The 11,079-nt window shown below is 55.6% G+C and overlaps 1 protein-coding gene across 1 annotated transcript; it reads right to left on the bottom strand.

Annotated features, from left to right (window-relative positions):
* Nucleotides 1–630: 630 nt before the first annotated feature.
* Nucleotides 631–8,880, bottom strand: HGH1 (HGH1 cochaperone). The gene is made up of 6 exons (XM_075849479.1): nucleotides 8,338–8,880; nucleotides 8,161–8,261; nucleotides 6,815–6,913; nucleotides 6,187–6,278; nucleotides 4,682–4,804; nucleotides 631–1,229 (listed from the first exon to the last, which is right to left on the bottom strand). Exons 1-6 carry the CDS (start codon nucleotides 8,877–8,879, stop codon nucleotides 1,089–1,091), a joined length of 1,098 nt encoding a protein of 365 aa, XP_075705594.1. The 5' UTR covers nucleotide 8,880; the 3' UTR covers nucleotides 631–1,088.
* Between the last annotated feature and the right edge of the window lie 2,199 nt (nucleotides 8,881–11,079).

The following is an 11,079-nucleotide window of genomic DNA, read 5'->3' as shown; positions in this document are numbered from 1 at the left end:
CACGCTTCTCTGCGTAATATCGTCTCTCACACTCATCTCTGGGTAATATCGTCTCTCACACTCATCTCTGCGTAATATCGTCCCTCACACTCATCTCTGGGTAATATCGTCTCTCACACTCTTCTCTGGGTAATATCGTCTCTCACACTCATCTCTGGGTAATGTCGTCTCTCACACTCATCTCTGGGTAATATCGTCTCACACTCATCTCTAGGTAATGTCATCTCTCACACTCTTCTCTGGGTAATATCGTCTCACACTCTTCTCTAGGTAATGTCATCTCTCACACTCATCTCTGGGTAATATCGTCTCACACTCATCTCTGGGTAATATCGTCTCTCACACTCATCTCTGCGTAATATCGTCTCACACTCTTCTCTGGGTAATATCGTGTCTCACACTCATCTCTGGGTAATATCGTCTCTCACACTCTTCTCTGGGTAATATCGTCTCTCACACTCATCTCTGGGTAATGTCGTCTCTCACACTCTTCTCTGGGTAATATCGTCTCACACTCTTCTCTGGGTAATATCGTCTCTCACTCTCCTCTCAGTCAGAGGATGATTTTTATGCCTCGTGTAGTTTTTCAGTGAGTGCAGAGATTCTGAACAGATACTGACACTGCAGGCACCGGGGGAAGAGACATTTTTCATTAATAAGATATTTTACAAAGTTTATTATCGATGCGGACACTTGATTTATGAGGAAAAACTGTTGCATAGGATTAGAAAGTCACAGTTCTTCTTTTCCCTCAGATACAGCGCCACATCGGTGCATGGGTTGTGTCTGGTATTGCAGCTGGACTCCATTGATGTTAGGGGAACTGAGCTGTAATACCGCACTTGACCTCGGGACTGGTGTGATGCTGTTTTTTTTAAAGCTCAAATGACTTGCGGTCACATGATGTGCGGTCTTTCCCCTCCTCCAGATGCTGCGCTCACATTCATAGGTCACAGTGAAGGAGAGGTCTCAATGTTGGGTCTCGTGACTTTTTCCATAGGAAGGAGATGTCCACACTGGTCTGTAGAGTGGGGGTTCAGATCTGGTTCCGAGTGCGTCATGTGTCCTCCCCGTGTCCAGCTGCGGAGTCACTTGGCCGCCGCCTCCTCCTCCTGCAGCTGCCGCTCTTCTTCCTCGTCCAGCCGCTTCAGCTGTTCCTCCACCTCCGGCGGCACTTTTACTTCTAACAGGTTTTCTAACCCAGGCTCCGGCTCATCACCGATCAGGATCTGCCACATGGCGGAGGAACAAGAGACTGTTACTTAATATCGCAGACATCACAGGGGCGGATTGGCCACGTACTTTGCGTTTTTTTCCCGGTGGGCTGGCCGCTCTCCTGTATACATCTGTGTATGTACTAACCGGGGGCAGGGAGGATGGAGGAAGAGGGGGCTGCGGGGGAGCAGTCATAGCCACATCTCCTGCCTGCAGCGTGTGACCCTCCACAGAGCGCAGGACCGGCGAGCACAGCTGTGGATGGGAACTGTGAGGCCTTGTTCACACAGAGTTTTTTGCAGGCGGAAAAATCTGCAAGCAGAAATGGTTGCCGTGTTTTTCACAGTATTTTTTGACTGCAGCCATCGAGTGCCGCGGGCAAAAACCGCCACAGGAAACACAATCCCTGCCTCCCATTGATATCAGTGGGAGGTCTGAGACGGAAATGCCCAAAACCACTCGCGGGGGAAACACGCCTCCGCCCCAATTAAATAAGTGTTGGGTGGGTGTGGGGGCTGGGGGAACTTGACTGTAAATGTGTGGGGGAGGGGGACGTGATTGTAAATGTGTGGGGTGAGAGGATTTGACGGTAAAATGTTATGTGCTGGGGAGGGGGACTTAATACATTGTTTTTGTGGGGAAGGGGGTGAACGCTATGTTGGGGGGACGACTCATTTATTTACAGGTTATGGTAAGGCTGGGTTCACACAACCTATTTTCAGACGTATACGAGGCGTATTATGCCTCGTTTTATGACTGAAAATATGGCTACAATACGTCGGCAAACATCTGCCCATTCATTTGACGTATTGTGCCGACAGCTGTCAAACGACGACGCGTAAAAATACAGCCTCGTCAAAAGAAGTGCGGGGCGCTTCTACACGTTACACGCGGGGCGCTTCTACACGTTACACGCGGGGCGCTTCTACACGTTACACGCGGGGCGCTTCTTTCAGACGTAATTTGAGCTGTTCTTCATTGAACTCAATGAAGCACAGCTCAAAATTTACGGTTGTCAGAGAAGCATCGCAAAATGCGAGGAGGAGGAATTACGGCTGAAACGAGGCAGTCTGTCATTTCAGCCGTATAAGCCTCATCGTGTGCACAGACCCGGAGTGTGTTTTTTTTTTTGCAGCGATTTTCCCAACAATGCGGCCGAAGACCTTTATAAAGCAATCGCCCAAAAACCGCTGCATAGGCAGAACGTGCGGCGTGAGACCCTTATAGTTCATTTATTTGGGGTAAGGGGGCTTTTCTGTACAGATTATGGTGGGAGATCTCTTTCTAGTTTGTATATGGGGGGGGCGGGGTGACTATTTCTTCCCTCGGGATAGATCTGCACGTGGCGGTTGAGCTGCAGTTATAATAACGCACGCGGTTGTATCACGGTTTGTGGTGCAGGAATTGGCCGCAGTTTCTATAGGTGAAAAGAATCAAATAAACGTGTTTCACCCCAAAAACAAAAACCTGCCGACCATTTAACGGATCGCAAAACTGCAGAAAAGCGCGAGTGTTTATCAACCTCAACGTGTGACTTTACTGAGGATTCATGTGATGGTCATAGGTGGACCGGCGGTCACCTCCCCCGCCATCTCCGCGGGACGGACGGATTCACCCGTAACCTGCCAGCTCCGCGGGACGGACGGATTCACCCGTAACCTGCCAGCTCCGCGGGACGGACGGATTCACCCGTAACCTGCCAGCTCCGCGGGACGGACGGATTCACCCGTAACCTGTCAGCTCCGCGGGACGGACGGATTCACCCGTAACCTGCCAGCTCCGCGGGACGGACGGATTCACCCGTAACCTGCCAGCTCCGCGGGACGGACGGATTCACCCGTAACCTGCCAGCTCCGCGGGACGGACGGATTCACCCGTAACCTGCCAGCTCCGCGGGACGGACGGATCAGTGATCAGCTCACGTTTGGAAAGTTGCACCAACAACACGGATATTTTTATTAACAAATAAATAAAAAATTTGGCTCGGAAATCTGGATAGCTCAAATGTCGGGAAGGGGTTAATGTAACATCAGGCTGCGCCGTAAACACGCCACGAAATACACATCATAACGCTGTGTGAGAAATCAGCCTTAGGAAAGGCTTTCTATGCCCCTCCCCCCGCAGAGCCTCCGCCACCATCTGTGCCCCCACCACAAATAAAGTTAAAAATCCTCTTTAGAGTCCCCAGCACCCCATGAAACCCCCTGCCACGTTCTGCTCCCCATGAGACCCCCTGCCACGTTCGGCACCCCATGAGACCCCCTGCCACGTTCGGCACCCCATGAGACCCCCTGCCACGTTCGGCACCCCATGAGACCCCCTGCCACGTTCGGCACCCCATGAGACCCCCTGCCACGTTCGGCTCCCCATGAGACCCCCTGCCACGTTCTGCTCCCCATGAGACCCCCTGCCACGTTCTGCTCCCCATGAGACCCCCTGCCACGTTCTGCTCCCCATGAGACCCCCTGCCACGTTCTGCTCCCCATGAGACCCCCTGCCACGCTCTGCTCCCCATGAGACCCCCTGCCACGTTCTGCTCCCCATGAGACCCCCTGCCACGCTCTGCACCCCATGAGACAACCCCTGCCACGCTCTGCACCCCATGAGACAACCCCTGCCACGCTCTGCACCCCATGAGACAACCCCTGCCACGCTCTGCACCCCATGAGACAACCCCTGCCACGCTCTGCTCCCCATGAGACAACCCCTGCCACGCTCTGCTCCCCATGAGACCCCCTGCCACGCTCTGCTCCCCATGAGACCCCCTGCCACGCTCTGCTCCCCATGAGACCCCCTGCCACGTTCTGCTCCCCATGAGACCCCCTGCCACGTTCTGCTCCCCATGAGACCCCCTGCCACGTTCTGCTCCCCATGAGACCCCCTGCCACGTTCTGCTCCCCATGAGACCCCCTGCCACGTTCTGCTCCCCATGAGACCCCCTGCCACGTTCTGCTCCCCATGAGACCCCCTGCCATTATTTTATGTCCCTGCAGTGGGAGCTTCTTCGGCGTCTTTTCTATCAGTTGCTGTACGTAGCGGGAGGGCCCCCGACGCCTGTGATAAATGGATCCAGAGACCCTCAGACAGTAATATACATTCATGTTGCCGCGTGGAATAGCTGTGAAGGCTGCGCTGCTCCGAACGGACGTCGGGGGTTCTTTATCATTGGCGCACGGAGGACGGACAGCGGAGACATCTGGGATCTTTATCAGCACACACATTATATGCATAGAAATACTGCGGTGTGAACACAGCCCAATGCTGACAATAATAATAAGGCCGCGTTATTACATCTACCACCCATGTGGCTACGGATAACGATTTGCTGACTCCGCCTACTTGTGCTGGCCCCACCCACAACATGGGGCCACTTTAAGCTCCCAATCCGCCCCTGCCCACAGCCAGTGTATACAAACATCTTCAGCTAGAATCCAATGTTGAGATCACAGCAGTAGGGGGCGCTCACCTGGATGACCTTTTCACAAGTTCTCTTCACATCCGCCTCCGTCTCCCAGGAATGCAGCGATCTCAGGATCAGGTAAGTTCCCCGATCTTTAAGGCTACGACGTCCGTCTTGAGTGGCACAGAGCTGCAGGGGAAAGAACAGGCGGTTAACCGGAGGAGCGCCCCCTGTAGATACAGTGGCGGCAGCTAAACATCGAGTGCCGGGCAGTCAGGCGCTGCCAGGATCCTGGAGAGAAGCGGTTTTCACTGTATGTCTACAGCGCTCAGAGAGTGCCGCGTATAGAATAGGGGTCGCCTCTAGTGGTCATGTGACTGGTCGGATGATCGCCGGGAGGCTGCTGCTGGGTGTAACTAGAAGACGGCTGATCTCCCTGCTGCGCGCCGCAACTTACAGTGACAAAGTAATAAATAAAAGCCCCCAATTCTCTCTTCTGACCTGCGAGACAGGTCGTAAAAATAAGAAGGTAAAAAAAAAAAATGTGCACAAAAATAAGAAAAACGCTGCACCGATCGTGAAAATCCACAGCAAAAGTCACGTGGCGACCGGCCCGAGGAGGAGCGCACGGCCGGCCCGAGGAGGAGCGCACGGCCGGCCCGAGGAGGAGCGGACAGCGGTGGGGACACCAGGTCTTGTATGGCCGCCCTCAGTCACTCACCCGCCGTACCGGCTCATAACCGAGTATTGGAAACTATCAGTGTAAATCTGGAGACCAATAACACCGCGACACCAGAAGCCTGCAGACGGACGCTCTAGAGATCAGGGGCCGTCTACAGGCCAAAACTAACAATGTGGGAGCCGTGGACCTCGCTCCACCTGAGGACGACACGTTATACCGGCCCGGTACGCAGGCGCATGGTGGCGGCACGTCTGTTATAGTCAATGGGAGATACGGAAAGAGCGATCGCGTGCTGATGGAGGGGCCTGCGTGTACCACCTCTTCTCTCCTGATGGGGGCAGCACATATATCCCGGCCTCAGACTAGTGACACGCCGTCATATGCCGAATAAACCCATCTCCAGGCCCTGTAATCTCGTGGACGACCGCGCACATGACACGTATAATTATTAGGGTTTCAGCCTGTAAAAAAAAAACGGAGGCCGCTCTCCAGCAGGAGACATAGAAATAACCTCCCATCAGACGCCCACGAGGAAACACGGACTGATCAGCAGCGGTCGCAGCGAACGCTTAACATGTACGCTAAATGTACCGCCAAAAACGTGACGTGAGCAATGTAACATATAATATGGGACGGGCGGCGAGGGATGGAACGGGCGGCGAGGATGTAACGGGCGGCGAGGATGTAACGGGCGGCGAGGATGTAACGGGCGGCGAGGATGTAACGGGCGGCGAGGATGTAACGGGCGGCGAGGATGTAACGGGCGGCGAGGATGTAACGGGCGGCGAGGATGTAACGGGCGGCGAGGATGTAACGGGCGGCGAGGATGTAACGGGCGGCGAGGATGTAACGGGCGGCGAGGATATAACAGGTAGGTGTCGCGTCTCACCAGTTGCAGACTCTCTATCAGCATCTTCCTTACATCGGGGTCGGGTTCCCGCTGTTTGTCCTCTGGCAGATATTGCAGGTCGGGGGGTAAAACTGCGGACACAGAGAAGGTCAAAGCAGGAAAACAAAACCTGGGGGTCCAGTCCCCCCCCATGCTATATACAGGAGGGGGGACGGGACCACACACAGGAGGGGGGACGGGACCACACACAGGAGGGGGGCCGGGACCACACACAGGAGGGGGGCCGGGACCACACACAGGAGGGGGGCCGGGACCACACACAGGAGGGGGGCCGGGACCACACACAGGAGGGGGGCCGGGACCACACACAGGAGGGGGGCCGGGACCACACACAGGAGGGGGGCCGGGACCACACACAGGAGGGAGGACGGGACCACACACAGGAGGGAGGACGGGACCACACACAGGAGGGAGGACGGGACCACACACAGGAGGGAGGACGGGACCACACACAGGAGGGAGGACGGGACCACATACAGGAGGGAAGACGGGACTACATACAGGAGGGTGGACTGTGCAGGTGGAGCAGAGATTAGGACAGGACGCCCCCATAACTGCTCTCTGCGGAGTTCCCCCATCTGATGTGCTGCTCCTCCCCCTTTCTTACCCTCCGCCTCCTCTTCGGTGTACTCTTCTCCACCTGCGAGGGGCAGCAGCAGGAACGGTAGGACGTCGACATCTTCTCCCAGCAGCCACGCGTGATCTCCTGCAACATACGTGTAATGATGTGACGCCCCACGGAGGAGATCGAGGACCGTGTAATGGTGGATACAGGAGCGGCTACGCCCTACAACCCCTCCCCCAGCGATCACCGTGTACAGGAGCGATAAAAGAAAAAATGACACGGCGCCAGATGGAAGTGACAGGAGAGGTTTGTTTTTCCAGGGAAACAAAATATGTCCTTCCTTTTCCAAATTGCAAATACTGGCAGGTAAATGCAAAGAGGTGCAAAGAGGTGCGAGCCGCTGCCGATCCCCAAACACCTAAAGGAGTCGCCTTGATGAAAATTGTAAAGAAAATAAAATAAAATAGGGGGGGGGGGGGGGGGACGGGGGGACACTGCAGGCGCCGCTTGGTTGAGAAAAGTTGGTTTTTTGCAGAAAGCGAGGTAAACAGATTGCTACGCGTTTCAACCCCGGACTGGCGTCTTCCTCAGGCAGATAACACGTACAGTACAAGATCACGCATATATATATACACACATACAAGTGAACAGTGATCGGGCCAATTCAGTAAAAAAAACGCCAAAAACGGGGAAAGGTCAAAGGTCACAGAAACAACTATTGTTTGCAAAGTTGGGAGGAAAAAAAAGGCAATGTGGCACGTGGAAGGTCCGTGTGTGTCGTGTGACGTGACCGACATAGATGATGTGCTGGGTACGAGGCCCGGAAATAACAGGCACTTCATGGAAAAAAGCAAAAATAATTCATATTTAATAAATTTCATCGTAAAAAGTGTGTGAATTATTTTTGCTTTTTTCCATGAAGTGCCTGTTATTTCCGGGCCTCGTACCCAGCACATCATCTATGTCGGTCACGTCACACGCCACACACGCACCTTCCACGTGCCACATTGCCTTTTTTTTCCTCCCAACTTTGCAAACAATAGTTGTTTCTGTGACCTTTGACCTTTCCCCGTTTTTGGCGTTTTTTTTACTGAATTGGCCCGATCACTGTTCACTTGTATGTGTGTATATATATATGCGTGATCTTGTACTGTACGTGTTATCTGCCTGAGGAAGACGCCAGTCCGGGGTTGAAACGCGTAGCAATCTGTTTACCTCGCTTTATGCAATAAACCAACTTTTCTCAACCAAGCGGCGCCTGCAGTGTCCCCCCCCCCCCCCTCTATTTTATTTTCGTGTACAGGAGCGGCTGCGCCCCACAACCCCTCCCCCAGCGATCACCGTGTACAGGAGCGGGAATCATGGCCGCCGCGCGCGTTACATCTCACCGTGACTGAAGCAGCAGTTCCTCAGGGTCCCCACGACGCCGCCTCTGCGCACAACCGATCCCTGGAGGTGGGTGTACGGGAGGAGTCGCTGCAACACACACCTAGGGGGCGACACACAGAGGTCACGATCTACAGGTCTCTGTAACAGGCGGCGGCGGGGACATAAGAGCCGCTCACCTGCTCCGGTCCAGTATGAAGCTTCGGCCCTCGGGCAGCTGCGTCAGGTTACACATCAGGGGCCCCAGATAGTGGAGATGTGCTGCGGCGTTGTACGAGGGGCTGCAGATCATCTCCAGCAGCGCGTTTAGTCCCGGAGCCTCCAGGGCGCGGAGCACGGCGCGGCACGACGACTCCTCGCGGCTCAGGTTACACAGCGCGGTGCAGACAGAGTCAGCGTAGACATATCGGGGGTCCGTCAGCCGCTCAGTGAGGGTGGGGAGCAGGGGAGGGACGGCTAACAAGGCGGGGTGAGTGCGGGGGTCAGAGGTCAGATTCACCAATATGTGGTAAGAGTCCCGGACTAGGGGGGGTGAGGGGTCAGAGGTCACGTCCAGCACAGCGCGCACTAACCCCAGCAGCTCACACAGACTCCGCCTCCCCTCGGGTGTGCCACTCACGCCCAGCGCGTACTCCAGAGCCCGGCTCTTCACATCCACCCGCGTCCCGGGGCTCAGGAAGGAGAGGAACTCAGAGCTGAGCGCCGGATCCATCAACAGCATCAACCTGCAGGAGAAGCAAAGATCAGGAACACGACAAGGACCGGAGCGCGCAAAACCCAGAAACAGAAACCAAACGAGGACAGCGAGCAAGTGACGGCGGCTCCGGGAGAGGGGGGTCCGGTATATAATAGAGGGGGGGGGGGGTCCGGCATATAATGAGGGGGGGGGGGTCCGGCATATAATGAGGGGGGGGGGTCCGGCATATAATGAGGGGGGGGTCCGGCATATAATAGACGGGGGGGGGGGGGGGTCCGGCATATAATAGACGGGGGGGGGTCCGGCATATAATAGACGGGGGGGGGGGGTCCGGCATATAATAGACGGGGGGGGGGGGGGTCCGGCATATAATAGACGGGGGGGGGGGGGTCCGTCATATAATAGACGGGGGGGGTCCGTCATATAATAGACGGGGGGGTCCGTCATAATAGACACGGGGGGGGGGGGGTCTGGTATATAATAGACGGGGGGGGGGGTCTGGTATATAATAGACGGGGGGGTCCGGTATACAATAGACGGGGGGGGGTCTGGTATATAATAGCCGGGGGGGGGGTCCGGTATATAATAGACGGGGGGTCCGGTATATAATAGACGGGGGGGGGGGTCCGGTATATAATAGACGCGGGAGGGGGTCCGTTATATAATAGTCGCGGGAGGGGGTCCGGGATATAATAGACGGGGGGGGTCCGGTATATAATAGACGGGGGGGGGGTCCGGTATATAATAGGGGGGGTCCGGTATATAATAGACGGGGGGGGTCCGGTATATTAGACGGGGGGTCCGGTATATAATAGACGGGGGTCCGGTATATAATAGACAGGGGGGGGGGTCCGGTATATAATAGACAGGGGGGGTCCGGTATATAATAGACAGGGGGGGTCCGGTATATAATAGACGGGGGGGGGGGGGGTCCGGTATATAATAGAGGGGGGGGTCCGGTATATAATAGACAGGGGGGGGTCCGGTATATAATAGACAGGGGGGGGTCCGGTATATAATAGACGGGGGTCCGGTATATAATAGACAGGGGGGGGGGGTCCGGTATATAATAGACAGGGGGGGTCCGGTATATAATAGACAGGGGGGGTCCGGTATATAATAGACGGGGGGGGGGGTCCGGTATATAATAGACGGGGGGGGGTCCGGTATATAATAGACGGGGGGGGGGGGTCCGGTATATAATAGACAGGGGGGGGTCCGGTATATAATAGAGGGGGGGGGTCCGGTATATAATAGGGGGGGGGGTCCGGTATATAATAGGGGGGGGGTGGTCCGGCATATAATAGATGGGGGGGGGGGTCCGGCATATAATAGGGGGGGTCCGGTATATAACAGACGGGGGGGGTCCGGTATATAATAGACGGGGGGTCCGGTATATAATAGACGGGGGGGGTCCGGTATATAATAGACGGGGGGTGGTCCGGCATATAATAGACGGGGGGGGGGGGGTCCGGTATATAATAGAGGCGGGGGTCCGGTATATAACAGACGGGTGGGGGGGGGGGTCGGACCGGTATATAAAAGATGGGGGGGGTCCGGTATATAATAGGGGGGGGTCCGGTACATAATAGACGGGGGGGGGTCCGGTATATAATAGACGGGGGGGGGGGGGTCCGGTATATAATAGACGGGACGGTGTCCGGTATATAATAGGGGGGGGGGGGTCCGGTATATAATAGGGGGGGTCCGGTATATAATAGGGGGGGGTCCGGTATATAATAGATGGGGGGTCCGGTATATAACAGACGGGTGGGGGGGGGGTCGGACCGGTATATAATAGACGGGGGGGGGGGGGGTCCGGTATATAATAGACGGGGGGGGGGGGGTCCGGTATATAACAGACGGGTGGGGGGGGGGGTCGGACCGGTATATAATAGATGGGGGGGTCCGGTATATAATAGACCGGGGGGGGTCCGTTATATAATAGGGGGGGGGTCCGTTATATAATAGGGGGGGGGTCCGTTATATAATAGGGGGGGTCCGGTATATAATAGACGGGGGGGGGTCCGGTATATAATAGACGGGGGGGGGGGTCCGGTATATAATAGACGGGGGGGGGGGGGTCCGGTATATAATAGACAGGAGGGGTCCGGTATATAATAGACAGGGGGGGTCCGGTATATAATAGACAGGGGGGGGGGTCCGGTATATAATAGACGGGGGGTGGTCCGGCATATAATAGACGGGGGGGGGTCCGGTATAT

The sequence above is a fragment of the Rhinoderma darwinii genome, unplaced genomic scaffold (assembly GCF_050947455.1).
Source record: "Rhinoderma darwinii isolate aRhiDar2 unplaced genomic scaffold, aRhiDar2.hap1 Scaffold_889, whole genome shotgun sequence".
NCBI classification, from domain to species: Eukaryota; Metazoa; Chordata; class Amphibia; order Anura; family Rhinodermatidae; genus Rhinoderma; species Rhinoderma darwinii.
The sequence above is the reverse complement of the archived record's forward strand: the minus strand, read 5'-3'. Positions and strand labels throughout refer to the sequence as shown.

Coding starts and splice junctions, on each gene's coding strand:
- HGH1 (XM_075849479.1), bottom strand. CDS start 8,879: ATGCTGTTGATGGATCCGGCGCTCAGCTCTGAGTTCCTCTCCTTCCTG. Junction 6,279..6,814: donor CACCGAAGAGGAGGCGGAGG/GTAAGAAAGGGG, acceptor CTGTGTCCGCAG/TTTTACCCCCCGACCTGCAA. Junction 1,230..4,681: donor CTTGTGAAAAGGTCATCCAG/GTGAGCGCCCCC, acceptor GCCATGTGGCAG/ATCCTGATCGGTGATGAGCC.